This window comes from Chiloscyllium plagiosum, chromosome 5 (genome assembly GCF_004010195.1).
Source record: "Chiloscyllium plagiosum isolate BGI_BamShark_2017 chromosome 5, ASM401019v2, whole genome shotgun sequence".
Classification (NCBI taxonomy): domain Eukaryota; kingdom Metazoa; phylum Chordata; class Chondrichthyes; order Orectolobiformes; family Hemiscylliidae; genus Chiloscyllium; species Chiloscyllium plagiosum.
In genome coordinates this window covers 59,318,020-59,333,555 of record NC_057714.1, presented here as the reverse complement: position 1 = coordinate 59,333,555, position 15,536 = coordinate 59,318,020, and the positions used below count along the sequence as shown (strand labels likewise).

Here is a 15,536-nt window from a genome sequence, read left to right as displayed (position 1 = left end):
TCCGAAGAGTAACCCACCCAGACCCATTTCCCCTTTGTCTAATGCACCTAACACTATGGGCAATTTAGCATGGCCAATTCACCTGACTTGCACATCTTTGGACTGTGGGAGGAAGCCAGAGCACCTGGAGGTAACCCACGCAGACACGGGGAGAATGTGCAAACTCCACACAGACAGTCGCCCGATGTTGGAATTGAACCTGGGAGCCTGGTGCTGTGAGGCAGCAGTGCTAACCACTGAGCCACCGTTCTGCCCTTTTTAAAGACTAATTACCAATAGAGGGATTACCAATTCTCCATTCTCATTCCAACAGGACAGCTGAGCTACAGATCTCATTACTGCCTTGGCCCAAATATGATTACCAGGTTTGAATTCTATTAGATAGAGTTATTTTAAACAGCCTACCCCACATCCAGGGCAGCTGGTACTTGAACCTAGGCCTCCTGGCTGAACGCCATATGTAAGATGATGGCAACTGTCCTTGACATCAAGACAGCATTTATCAAGTGTGTGGAATTCCCACCTCAGCATGTCAAAGGACCTCTACCGCACTTTGGACCACTTTGGGCTGAAGGGCTTGTTTCCATGCTGTGTTACTCTATGGCTCGATGACTATATTGTTTTTTGCTGCTGCTCATGGACAATATTCATACCACTGACCTATTTTAATTGTTAAAAACTATAAGTGGTAGAGAAAAACCACTTCCTGAGCTATTTAGAAGAGTCCCTTTTATTTAACAAGAGACAAGTTTATTGGAGAATGTTAGCAACAATTTCCAAGTTACATTGATGTGGTGAACATTTGTAGAGACTTTGAGGACTAGTTGTTAAATCTCACTCCTTCGAGATCCTAAGTTATTCTGTCGATTGGTCCATATGATATCGTCCTAGTGGGTGGTGTTTATGATAATCCTCAGCATAAGCCAATTTAGACCCATATACAACATTACACTTCCCAGTGTAGTAACAGTTTTAGTTAAATATGAAGTTGTATTCTACCTCCCCATCTATGCACAGTATATGCATAATGTACACTGTAATTTACCTGAGAAGAGAGGCAACAATAACTGTTCACTCAAATAAGCTACTCTATGTAAATTGACATTGCTATGTGCTCTTTATTTGGGCATTCATGCAATTAATGTTGAAAAGCCAACAAAATAAAACAGTTTGAAATTCTACCTAATGTTACAGCACTATGTGATTCATTGATGTGGTGGTGAAATGATAGTAGTCATCACAGTCAAATAGGTAACCACAGTAAGCAGTGTGAGCCAGCTGCCATATGTTAAAGTTATCACGCCAAACCTATGCCACTACCTTTCCAGGTGTCAGGTAGTGACTAGCAGGGTACCACAGGGATCAGTGCTTTGGCCCCTACTATTCATGACATACATATATTCATATTTTATATAAGTGACTTGATAAAACCAAATGCAGTATTTCCAAATTTGCTGATGTCACGAAATTACATTGGGATTGTGAGTTCTGAAGAGGGTGCAAGGACTATGGTAAGGATATAGACCTAGTGCATGAAAGTGAGACTGATGTAGGTAGAAATATATTTTTGGTGGTACAGACTCGAGGAGCTGAAGGGCCCCTTCTGTTGATTCTATATTCTAAGGAGATTTCAGAGCAATCTAGACAAGTCCATTGTCTGGCCAAATACATGGCGGATGATAACATAGATAAATGTGAAGTTATACATTTTGGTGTGAAAACCAAAAAGTATTATTTAAATGGTAATGTGTTGGCAAATGTGGATAGACAAAGGATCTGGATATCCTTGTCTACCAGTTAGTGAAAATAAATGGACATGTGCAGTAAGCAATTAGGAAGGCAAATTGTATGTTGGCCTTCATTGCAAGAGTATTTGTGTTCAGACGTAGAGATGTCTTACTGCAATTATACAGGAGCTTGGTGAGCCTGCAACAGGAATGTTGTGTGCAATTTTGATCTCCCTATGTAAAAGATAATATGCTCACTGTGCAGTGCAGTGAAAGTTCACTGGGGATGGCAGGATTATCATATGAGATTGGTTCAACTGGGCCTGTATTTCCAGGCTACCTTCACCCCAGCCCCATGACCACCCTGCTATTTATCTCTCAGCGCACGTGCACGCGCACACACACATTCCTGATGATGGGCTTATGCCCAAAATGTGACTCTCCGGCTCCTTGGATGCTGCCTGACCTGTTTTGCTTTTCCAGCACCACACGTTTTGACTCTGGGCCTGTATTCACCACGGTTTAGAAGGTTGAGAGGGGATCTGATCGAAATGTGTAAAATTCCAATAGGACTAAATGCAGGGAGGATGTTTCTACTTTTTGGGCAGTCTAGAACCAGGATTCACAGTCTCAGGATAAAGGAAGACCATTTAGGACATTGATGAGTAAAAATGCTTTTACTCGAAAGCAGTGAACCTATGAAATTCTTACCATAGAAGGCTGTGAGGGTCCAGTCACTGAATAAAGTCAAGGAGAAGATTAACTTTATTTTAAAATACCAAAGACATAAGGGGTAGGGAGAGAAAGGGGGAAAATGGCATTAAATAGAGGATCAGCCATGATTATATTGAATGATGAAGCAGGCTCATAAGGCTAAATAGCCCAACCCTACTCCTAATTTTTATGTCTGTCTGAATAAATTCAGTTCCCAAGTCTAAGTCAGATAATCGTGAAGATATTCATGAGTGTGTATACAAGAAAACATGACTAACCTTTTTTTAAGGCCTGTAATTTCTCTGTAGTGTAATTCTTTCAATTGCTGGAAGGTTAGCTGTTATTTCAGTTAATAATATCAAGGCTGTTGACCCGGCTGCACAGACAGTCACATTAGGCTGACGTAAACAGTATGAAGTGAATGTTGTTGTGGCTTTAGCCATGTGCATCTGGTAGGTAATTTAACACCTCCTGTTGCATGAACTGATTCACATCTAGATAGCAATATAAATCCTGAGGGACTACTTGCAGTTTGAGAATTCTTGATGTGACTTACATGCAGAGCCTCCAAGGTTAAGCATATGACCTGATTTTGTAAATGTATTTATACAGATAAAATAAGCCCCTTTATTAAGGTCTCTTCCATTTTGTCAATCGTGAAATCTTCTCACTGGCATTAGTTCACATGTTGAAAACATAAATAAAATACAGGCCCTAAACTTTTTACTGCATCTTCTACTGCTGAAGATTGGAAAAATGCCAAAGAAAATTGAGATTTTTAAAACGTTTTACAAGCACTTCCTAATATTAAACTGTTTTTTCTTTTTTTTTAGAAGCTCATCATTTTTAAAATACTGAGTTGCTGACATGCACTTTTTAACAGGGCTATAGTGTATTCTGGCAAGAAGTTGGGTTTCTGTTCAATTTGCCATTCACTGAGATCTCAAATAGTTATAGGGAATGCCAAGCAGGTACTGCATACGTCCTTAGTGAAAGAAGATCAGATTAGATTACTTACAGTTTGGAAACAGGCCCTACGGCCCAACAAGTCCACTCCGACCCTCCGAAGAGCAACCCACCCATTCCCCTATATTTACCCCTTCACCTAACACTACGGGCAATTTAGCATGGCCAATTCACCTAACCGCATTTTTGGACTGAGGGAGGAAACCAGAGCACCCGGAGGAAACCCACGCAGACACGGGGAGAATGTGCTAACTCCACACAGACAGTTGCCTGAGGCAGAAATTGAACCCGGGTCTCTGGCGCTGTGAGACAGCAGTACTAGCCACTGTGCTGCCCAATGATTGGGATATTTTAGGATAGGACAAAAAATATTATTTAAAAATAAACTCTACAGGCTTGCGGAAGAGGTACAGTTAGTAAGTTTGCAGATTACACCAAAATTGGAGGTGGAGTGGACAGTGAAGAAGGTTATCTCAGATTACAACGGGATCTTGATCAGATGGGCCAGTGGGCTGAGAAGTGGCAGATGGAGTTTAATTTCAATAAATGTGAGGTGCTGCTTTTTGGGAAAGTAAATCTTAGCAGGACTTATACAGTTAATGGTAAGCTCCTCGGGAGTGTTGCTGAACAGAGAGACCTTGCGGTGCAGGTTCGTAGCTCTTTGAAAGTGGACTCACAGGTAGATAGGATAGTGAAGAAGGCATTTGGTATGCTTTCCTTTATTGGTCAGAATATTGAGTGCAGGGGTAGGGAGGTCATGTTGTGGCTGTACAGAACATTGGTTAGGCCACTGTTGGAATATTACATGCAATTCTGGTCTCCTTCCTATCGGAAATATGTTGTGAAACTTGAAAGGGTTCAGAAAAGATTTATAAGGATGTTGCCAGGGTTGGAGGATTTGAGCTATAGGGAGAGGTTGAATAGGCTGGGGTTGTTTTCCCTGGAGCGTCGGAGGCTGAGGGATGACCTTATAGAGGTTTATAAAATCATGAGGGGCATGGATAGGATAAATAGACAAAGTCTTTTCCCTGCGGTGGGGGAATCCAGAACTAGAGGGCGTAGGTTTAGGGTGAGAGGAGAAAGATATAAAAGAGACGTAAGGGGCAACATTTTCACGCAGAGGGTGATATGTGTATGGAATGAGCTGCCAGAGGAAGTGGAGGAGGCTGGTACAATTGCAACATTTAAAAGGCATCTGGATAGGTATGTGAATAGAAAGGATTTGAGTGATTATGAGCCAGGTGCTGGCAGGTGGGACTAGATTGGATTATGATATCTGGTTGGCATGGACGGGTTGGACCAAAGGGTCTGTTTCCGTGCTGTACATCTCTATGACTCCATGACTCTAAGTGATTTTGTTCTGCATTTTTTTCGACTCATTATGTGGCAGTAAGTTTCTGTCACAATCAAGATGCTTCGCTAACATGTTTTCTTGAGCTCTAGGGCATGCTAATGATCTAAGATGCTGTTGTATCCATTTTCAAGCTTCTTTAAGTGACTCATTGTCAGCTGTCTCACATTTCATCAGAGTTGGGTGAATGAAACATTAACTAAAGAAGAAACAGTATCTGCCATGGGCATGATGATGAACTGGGGAGAGATACTGGCCGGATCTCTCCAGTATGGTTCTGATATACATATGAACAAGGAGCAGGTTTAGGCCATGCAGCCTGTGAAACCCTCTCTGCCATTCAGTAACATCATGGCCGATCTGGTTGCAACCTACAGTCCACATTCCTGCCTTCCCCTGAAGTGACTTGGCTTCAGAGATACAAGTTATTACAAATTTTCAGATAATACCAAATTACCAAAACCCAAATAAATTGCTCTAATATGATGCTGTGTGAAATGTCTCACAAAATATGTGTGCATGTTCATGTGTATAATCATTATACTGATTCATCTTCCTTCTGCAGTTTGTAGTGAATCAAAGTGGGGGGAGCACGATTATGAAGTCTGCAAACAAAAACCTGGCATGCGTGGTGATTGAATTGGCAAGATTCGAAACCTCAATTCTTTGAGAGTGGGCTGAGATGGATATGATAAAATCAGCAGCGAGGGTCTGTGGCTTGTCAAGCCTCACACACGTCCATGGTGTGTTTGTTCTTGTAATAGATTTGCATACCGTGAATATTCATCAGTAGAAAATATTTTTTAATTACATCCTACTTCAAGGAAAGTCACTGATGCATGAAAATCTTATGGCACCTGGTGCACATTTGCTTAAAAATCATAGAATCCCTTCGGCTCAACAAGTCCATACCGACCCTCCGAAGAGTATCCCACCCAAATCCATTTCCCTACCCTTCTACTCTACATTTATCCCTAACTAACACATCTCTGAACACTATTGGCAATTTAGCATAGACAATTCACCTAACCTGCACATCTTTGGATTTGTAAAGGTGGCGTACACCATTTGGTTTTGCACCAGTTGTTGGCATCTTTTCTGGTTTAACTCTACTGTATGAGGAAGTAGAACAGGAGAAGGTCAGTTTGCATGGAGACATGAGACCAGCAAGGATGAATCTGTGATTGGAGGGAGGGGTGTCAATTGGGATGGGGTGCATTGGGGGGGATGGAAGCGGGTTCCGAGGACGATGTGCAAGAGTGCAGTGGAGAGGGCCTGATGTCCTAGGTATAGTGGGTAGGTGGTGTGAACAGTCAGTCAAAATCAAGAAAATGAGAGGCCTAAAGGGCAATGTCAATCCTGTTAAAATGTGTATCCACCTCAGAGTATTAACTAGCAAAGACTTTACAAGGTTTTAAGTTCACCTACAACATTTCAATGATCCCTCCTGAAAATGTTTGTAAACAGTCTTTTTTACAATATACAGAAGGGAGGCCAGCTGAGCTGGCAAGTTCAGCCATGTCCAATAGTGCGCTGAGTACACAACTGGGCATGAATATAATCATTCAATAAAGACTGTCTGAGAAAACATAACACTATTGCATGTACAAAAAAGGAAATGTCTCTGACTCCCTATAACCATCAATATGTACCAACCATGAGGCGTGCCAATATATTTAGCTCTATGACAAAACTATTCTCAACAAATAACAATGATGCACAGATAAATAAAGTGGAACCAGCATTATGTGAAATATTGAAAAGTCAAATGTAATATTGCACACCATTGACATGTTACATTTTAATTGTAATCACGTGGGAAACGGCAGAAAGTAAGAGGGCGGAAGTGCACTCAATTTGCAGTTACGATGTAAGGAATGGCATGTCATTGACAAGACCCCTGCCCCCACCCTGCAAACCTTCAGTGTTTCAGTCCTCCCAGGTTTATTGAGCTTGATCCTTATTCCCTCTCTCCATTGTCCTACCTTTTCACTGGTAACCCTTCAATCAGTTTGTCCTGTTATGATTATGTTGTCTTCCCTACTTGCTCTTGACCTGTACTTTCCACTGCTTTTCCACTTCTTGTCATCCTATCCATGCTTATACCCTAGACATCAGTTATGGGTATATAATAAAGGGAAACTGCCTTACATAGCTTGGAGTTGTAGCTGGTAGGATCATGCAACATGATCCACTCCAGTAAAATAACAGGTAAAGGTTAATGCTAGAGCAAAACACACCGCTAAGAACTTCAGCTAGGACAACTGAAACAGCACTATTAAAGTGAACAGAGAAATTGTAACATGACAACAAGATCATGATGTGTCAGAATGAAGGATTCCAGGAACTATGGAGCAAACTAATAGCAAGTGCTGGTGTCAGCAAGATGTCTGGGGGTAAAATTTGTCTTTTGCTACAAAGCGAGCTCATAGCAAAACAATAGATAAATAAGCAAATTGTAATCGCTTTGAGCATGTTTTATGCTGCTAACAAAAGACAAACTCCACCTGCTTAATATCTTCCCAGCTGATCTCTTGTGGCATTTCACTTTGTCAGAAGTAACATTGCCTCATACTAAAAGGAGTATTGTGCCATACAGCAAACAGCTTGAACCTTTTGATCTGGGTCAGAATTTGTATTTTCAACCTACATCAGACAAAACATTGCCCACTTCCTTTCCCAGGATATGTTCATTCACATGTCTAATACAAGACCCACCACAACTGAAACAGTCCATACAGAGCTCATCGGATTGGATCGTTGCAAAAATCACAATGCTTTTCTACAGCAATAGCTGCCATATTCAGTAAGTAAAATGTACTGTTGCACAGTACCACAAAGAAGTAACATTTGTGAGTACACTGTCTTTTAAAAACAGGAGACCATTGTGTGTCCAATTTTTCAAAAAAGGCAGTTTACAAGAGGCCCAGGACAGTTCCAGTTCACAAAAGCAATTACTGAACTAAGTACACTTTAAACACTAATCCAGAAAGAAATCCAGTGTTTTAAAACACTAAGCAAAACATGTTCTTAATATTGCTAAGGCTTAGCTGTTAGACAGTGGTTAATTCCACCAATTTTGTTGAAATGATTATTAGTTCATAAGCAATTTTGACACGCAAAAGTGATTTCACTGAATCTAACTGAGCTGAAAGTCTGATTGCTTCTTTAACAAATCTTTGTGAAAGATTTCTGGACGAAGTAAAAATTACACCATCAATGCGCTACTAGAAGAAAGATACAAATTCAATGCAATTATAGCAGGACAGCAACATCTACAAATGCTTGATTCTTCAATAACTCTTGCGGCCATTTTGTGACACTGGAAAGCTGTTCTACAAGAGAAAATTGTGCCAAAATATGCAAGAAGTCCATGTGCTCAAAGAAATCCGAAGTGCAACACAATCTCTACAGCAGCAAGTGAAGAACAGGCAACCAAGGAAGGATACAAAAGCCTTTTCAAACTTCCACCCCCAGCACAAATACATGTTAACAAAAACCAAGAAGTAACTGCAACATTACAACTTACAGACTGCAGTTGGACAGTCTATATGGTCAATTTGACACACCACATGAATAGCATCAGAAAAGCTTAAGCTTTTCCTTATATCCAAGTCATATACCCGAAAAGGAGTGGACTTTGTATGCTATATGTCAAGATTGACAAGGTTGCAAGTGCACATATAATCCCTTTTTGCATCCTACTTGAAATGTACTTAGGAGATTGGCACAATGTAGTGTGGTCTACACCTACAATGAGTGTGCTATCTCATGCACTGGCATTATCCATCGAAAATGACTATGTGGCTTCTTCTGATGGACGCCTGAAACCTTTTACATTGTTTGAACAGCAGGACCTTCTCTGTGGTCTGTGTGTGTGCATGGGTTTATTTAACATTATCATCCACAAGGTAACAAAGCCATCAATTCCAACACCAGAAGTTCTAAATCACAATCATGAGTCTCATAATCATTGGAGCTCCATAGCAGATGAGGATAATTCTCTTCCACTCTCAGGGTGAGTCTCTCAGGTGGCAGTACAGACCAATGCGGCAACCACAGGCTCTGTTACACTTGGGCCAGAGGGTGGGTGTGGCAGTGCACTCTCTTCGCTGTTTTTGCCTGGCTTCCACTTTTTCCTGACGCCAAGTCTCGAGGTGCCTGACGCCTTCCCGGATGCTTGACCTTCACTTTGGATGGTATTGGGCAGTGATTTCCAGGTGTCTGTGGGGATGCTGCACTTTGCCAATGAGGTCTTGAGAGTATCATTGAAGTGCTTCTTCTGTCCACCAGTCTATACATGACTTAACAAACCTGCATCCAGACTAATACCCAAACCGGCATCAACCCCTCTAGGAAGTACAGTGTTCACAGTCAGGACAAACTCAAACTGTTTCTATGGTCTCAAATATCATCATCTGGAAAGTCAACCCTCAACCTGATTGGTGCAAAACTATCCCTCAAGGTTTGAAGAAAGATGGCACTCAGCCTCACACTCAGACCAGGCTCTGCCCCTCAGCCTCACACTCGGACCAGGCTCTGCCGCTCAGCCTCACACTCGGACCAGGCTCTGCCCCTCAGCCTCATGCTCGGACCAGGCTCTGCCCCTCAGCCTCACACTCAGACCAGGCTCTGCCCTCAGCCTCACACCCGGACCTAGCTCTGCCCCTCAGCCTCACGCTCGGACCTGGCTCTGCCCCTCATCCTCACGCTCAGACCAGGCTCTGCCCCTCAGCCTCACACCCGGACCTGGCTCTGCCCCCCAGCCTCACGCTCGGACCTGGCTCTGCCCCTCAGCCTCACGCTCGGACCTGGCTCTGCCCCTCAGCCTCACGCTCGGACCAGGCTCTGCCCCTCAGCCTCACGCTCGGACCAGGCTCTGCCCCTCATCCTCACGCTCAGACCAGGCTCTGCCCCTCAGCCTCACGCTCGGACCAGGCTCTGCCCCTCAGCCTCAGGCTCGGACCAGAACCCTGACTCAAGGTTGGTATACAGGCAACCACTGACCTCACAAGTTCTGAGATTTACATATTAATGAATCGAAACCTGCAACCTATTCTAAGTGATTAAAGACTTAGCAGCGATCTAGGTTTGTTCAATATATTGCATCAGTTGTATGACATTTTGATCTTTGCCTATAAATTCTGTGTCCTATGATCCTGCTCCATCAGCTGCCTGACGAAGGAGCAGTGCTCCAAAAGCTTGTACTTCCAAATAAACCTGTTGGACTATAACCTGGTATCCCAGAATCCTGGCTGACTTCCCATGAGGCACTGGACACAGACTGACCTGGAGATGTGCCATGCTGTTAAAACATGGCTAACCCAGACCACTTTGGGTAATTTCCTTTCTCCATCTCCTTCTATTCCTCCAACTCTTACCTTCTCTCACCCCACTAGTGCCACTGTTCTCACCACATTTCCCCATCAACCCAGACTCTGAACTCCACATATTCTACAGCCTCTCAAGGCGAGCAAAGTTGATGTGGGTGAAACAGATTTTCTGCTGCCAGCTAGTCTGTCACTATTTAGTAGTGCAAACGGTAATTATGTTATCTCTGTCTCTCCCACCTTTGGTATTACACTTCAGTAGGCGTTGTATTCTGTCCTTTTTATAATGAGTTCACTGGAAAGTCAGCTCCTGGACCAGATCAGGTGGCAGAGTTTGAAACTTAGCCTAACTACATTTACTGTCAGTACCTTTATAATTCCCACTAGCATATTTTACATGTACAAAGCTTTGTCGGTTCAAAGATACCAATTTACAGCAGTTAATACTCAAACAAAATCACCTATTTAAATCACTAACAACTGCCGTATAGTCATTAAATGTTTGTTCCTATTAGTTAGAGCAGACTACCCAGTACATCTTGTGGTCAAATATTAATATTATATGATTTTGATGATTTTTGTTTCGACCTGAAGCTTATGGAAAAAATATTTTGTTGTTTTGAGTAACTGTACATTGAGAAAAACACTTTTGAGCAGTTTAACTAGGAAGTGCCTTTAACCACCAGCATATATAAGGACAAAAATGCTTTCTTATGAAAAGCATGCACTCTCAGATGATTTGATGGAGGCTATGATTTTTCCTTTTCTCATTTCAGTGATTTGTATGCGGGTCGATATTTACAATTTACAATGTTTACGTTGTCAAGATAAAAACCTCTGGCCTAGGGTTTAAATAGGCACAATTATCTTGCCTACCTGACAAGGTATCCCTTAGGAACACAACAAACCATCTGTTTACTCCAAGAGAAACCAAACTTGATGAAGTGACCTTGAAGAATTTGTAAATTGTAAGAAGTGCTGTTATTTTTCAGCCCTGCACACTGCAGTTACTTTGCCACTTGATTCTGCAATGATTCCTTAACAAAAACCAATGTTGCCTCATTGAACCTGTGCCCTGTGAAATGCCATGTGATTGAGGATTAGTTGCTACTGTTTGTGTTTGGTCACTAGTGTTCAAATACTTTTGGCTTTGGACACTCTCACATCTGCTCAGTGACTATTTCCAGAGCATGTCCTCCCCTGGCCCTTTGGGAAGAATGTCTTGTTCCAGAAGGTACAGATGTCAGTCATGAACTGCAGTGAGAGCCTAAGCCTTCAGAGTCACTGACACTTAACCACGTTGAGAGAGCTGATGGTCTGATTGTAGATTCTGCGTTGCAACCTCTGGATCTCTGAGCCCTGTGAAAAGAAATGTGACTGAGGATTGCCAGTGTTGCTGCTGCTCATGCTCTTCATCAGAGGTGGAGCTTCACTAGGCTGCTGCTTGAGGTGAATGAAGATTTGGACCAATTACTTGACAAACAGCAGTGACATCCCCTGAGGAGAAGCTCTGTGAGCAGCAGTTCCTCACTTGCTCTTGCTGAAGCTCTTGAACCTCATTTGAGCGGCATGGTGGCACAGTGGTTAGCACTGCTGCCTCACAGCACCAGGGTCCCGGGTTCAATTCCTGCCTCAGGCGACTGACTGTGTGGAGTTTGCATGTTCTCCCCGTGTCTGCGTGGGTTTCCTCCGGGTGCTCCGGTTTCCTCCCACATAAATTTTAGTTCATTTGACTTGAGTCCCTGATTGATTCGTAACTGCCCTACAGCAAGCTACTTATTTTTTACTAAGCCATTACTAAGCTGAAATAGTGGGCCCTTCATCACCTCTGCTATATCTGGACAACTAAAGATGTGGGATAAATGCCCGGCTTGCCAGCAACACCCACATTCTGACAATGATGGACAGACCTTTTGCAATTTTGTAGCAAATGGTTTTCAACAGTAACTTTCTCAAGGAAACCAAGGAGGTTTTGTTATTATTTACAGATTATTATTAAATTGATACTCCATAAGTTTATTTCTGCTCTATATTATTTTACAGAGACTGTCTATAATATTAATAGGTTTATCAGCATTTTTGAGCGTGGGCACCATTTTGACTGGTTTCCAGTGGTACTTTACCAGCATTTCAGCAATAATAGTTGTCAGTGCCTCGCAAATCTCCATTCATGTCTCTTCCATTTCTCTTTGATGACTACCATGTAGATTAGATTAGATTACTTTACAGTGTGGAAACAGGCCCTTCGGCCCAACAAGTCCACACCGACCCGCCGAAGCGCAAGCCACCCACACCCCTACATTTACTCCTTACCTAACACTACGGACAATTTAGCATGGCCAATTCACCTGACCTGCACATCTTTGGACTGTAAGATGTAGGCATTGCTGGCTGGCCAGCGTTTATTGCCTGTCCCTAGTTGCCCTTGAGAAGGTGGTGATGAGCTGCCTTCTTGAATTGCTGCAGACCACATGTGTGTTGACTCACAATGCCATTAGGGAGGGAATTCTAGGATATTGACCAGCAAAATTGAAGTAACAGCAATATATTCCCAAGTCAGGATGGTGAGTGGCTTGGAGGAACTTGCAGGAAGTGGTGCTCCCATGTATCTGCTGCCTTTGACTTCCTAAATGGAAGTGGTTGTGGGTGTAGAAGGTGTTATCTGAGGATCTTTGGTAAATTTCTACAGCTCATCTTGTAAATAGTATATACTACTGCTACTAAGCAGAGGTGATGGAGGGTATGGATGCTTATGAATATAAGTGCCAATCAGCTGCTTTGTCCTAGATGGTGTCAAGCATCTTGAATGTTGTTAGGCCTGCATTCATTCAGGCAAGTGGGTGCATTCCGTCAAACTTCTGACTTGTGCCTTTTAGATAATGGACAAGCTTCGGGGATTCAGGAGGTGAGTTACCCGTCAGAGCATTCCTAGTCTCTGACTTGCTCTTGTCACCACTATGTTTATGTGACGAGTCCAATTGAGTTTCTGGTCAGTGGGAATCCCCAGGATGTTGATCGTGGGTGATTCAATGATGGTAAGACCATTGAATGACAAGAGTTGGAGATTAGATTGTCTCTTATTAGTGTTGGTCATAGCCTGGCGATTTATATGACAATTTATTTCTTTTTAACTTTTGTATTTTTCTAGAACTTGCATTTCATTTGTAATTATGTTATTGATTTGATTCACAATGTTTGAGGAGAGCGTGTTGTTCATACCTTCTATCTGGATTTTTCGAGAAAATAATAATTCAGAATATTGGCTATGTTGTTCCTTAATTATACAATATTTTGTTGCTGTTCAGTGAATAATTCATATTGAAGTCAATTAAGAGGCTACTGTTAATTAAAAACTGGATAAATTCATACACAGATCAATTAAGTTCAACCTTGTATTTATATGGAGTGCTTTTCCGATGAAGTGCAATATGAAAATTTAAGTGGGCACTTTTAAGTGCAACAAGTAAACACAATGGACAGGAAAAGCAAACTAAAAATACATTTTGACAGTACTTATAGAGAAATGTTAATATTCAAATTAAAGAGGTCAGATTCATTGAGATCAATACTTTTATAGAAACTGTTCATTGGACATACTTTGTAAATAAAAGACATTTATACATCTATAGAATCTAAAGAAATCACATTTGTCCAAAAAAAATTCTTAATAAGCTTCACAATATATGTGTGTAAGTAAGCTATTCCAATGTTGTTCTGCTTGACCTTCCAGCTTCTATCCGAGTGAACATCAGCTATCTAAAACTCTACTGCCTATATCCTGATATGCACGCAGTCCTGGTCAACTATCATCCATGCTCATTGGTGCATTAGTGTTTCAAATTTAAAATTCTTCGACTGTATTCAAACCTCTACATGGTTTACACTTTTGCTTTTGCATCCCTACAATTATCCAATTCTCTCCTCTTGTGCATCCCCAGTTTGGCTTCAAATGTTTAGGCCTACCCTCAAGACATTCCTTAATAAATCTCTCTATTTCTGTCTTTTCCTTAGTAATAGTCTTTAAAACCTCCTTTTTTGACAGAGTCTTTGAACAAGTGATTTCAGGGAGTTAGGATGGAAGCTGCAAAGCAGGACGAACAGGGAGCAGGCGCAGCTTAACAAGGGGCTGCGCAGCTGGTGTAGGAGGGAGGGCTTCAAATATGTAGATAATTGGGATGCCTTCTGGGGAAGGTGGGACCTGTACAGGAAGGACAGGTTGCATCGTAACTGGAAGGGACCAATGTCCTGGGTGGAAGGTTTGCTCGAGTAGTTCGAGAGGGTTTAAACTAGTATGGCAGGGGGGTGGGAACCTGAGCTGTATACCGGAGGTGAGAGTTGATGCAGATGAGGCAATAGCAAGAGTAGACCAGCTAGTGGGAAGGATTTTCCTGGGAAGGAACCAAGGGATCAGTTAAAGTGTGTTTGCTATAACGCAAGGAGTATCGGGAATAAAAGTGATGAACTTAGAAAATGGATCAGTACCTGGTGCTATGATGCTGTGGCCATAACAGAGACATGGGTTTCTCAGGGGCAGGAATGGTTGCTGGATATTTCATGGTTTAGAGCATTTAAAAAGAATAGGGAGGGGGGAAAAAGAGGAGGGGGTGTAGCACTACTAATCAGAGTGGATATCACAGCTGCAGAAGCTTCCATTGTCGAGAAGATCTGCCTACCGAGTCAGTATGGGTGGAAATTAGGGACAGCAAGGGAGCAGTCACCTCATTAGGGGTTTACTACAGGTCCCCCAATGGCAGCAGGGAGATGGAAGAAAGCATAGGTCGGCAGATTTTGGAAAAGTGTGGACGTTATAGGGTTGTTGTAATGGGTGACTTTAACTTTCCCAATATTGATTGTAACCTCCTTCGAGCAGAAGATTTGAATGGAGCTGTTTTTATAAGGTGTGTTCAGGAGGGTTTCCTAACTCAGTATGTTGACAGGCCGATGAGGGGAGAGGCCATTCTAGACTTGGTGCTCAGAAACGAGCCGGGGCAAGTATCAGATCTTGTGGTGGGAGAGCATTTTGGTGATAGTGACCACAATTGCCTCACATTCTACCTAGCTATGGAGAAGGAGAGGATTAGGCAAAATGGGAGGATATTTAATTGGGGAAGAGGAAACTATGATGCGATTAGAAATGAGTTAGGAAGCATGGACTGGGAGCAATTGTTCCATGCTAAAGGTACTATAGACATGTGGAGACTGTTTAAGGAACAGTTGTTGCGAGTGATGAATAATGTGTCCCTATGAGACAGGCAAGAAGGGGTAAGATAAAGGAACCTTGGATGACGAGAGCGATGGAGCTTCTCGTCAAAAGGAAAAAGGTAGCTTACATAAGGTGGAGGAAGCTAGGGCCAAACTCAGCTCTAGAGGATTACAGGCAGGCGAGGAAGGAGCTCAAAAATGGTCTGAGGAGAGCCAGGAGGGGGCACGAGAAAGGCTTGGCAGAAC

The 15,536-nt window shown here is 42.4% G+C and overlaps 2 protein-coding genes across 2 annotated transcripts in view; both read left to right on the top strand.

Moving 5' to 3' along the window:
- The window catches only part of tpk1 (thiamin pyrophosphokinase 1), a 281,858-nt gene extending 276,513 nt beyond the window's left edge, over positions 1 to 5,345 (top strand). Inside the window, exon 11 of the mRNA XM_043690143.1 lies at positions 5,324 to 5,345. Coding sequence (XP_043546078.1) covers positions 5,324 to 5,330 — 7 coding nt within the window. The 3' untranslated portion in view covers positions 5,331 to 5,345. The remainder of the gene's footprint in view (positions 1 to 5,323) is intronic.
- Positions 1 to 15,536, top strand: part of LOC122550254 (contactin-associated protein-like 2) — a 2,198,962-nt gene that overhangs the window by 421,229 nt on the left and 1,762,197 nt on the right. The window lies entirely within an intron of this gene.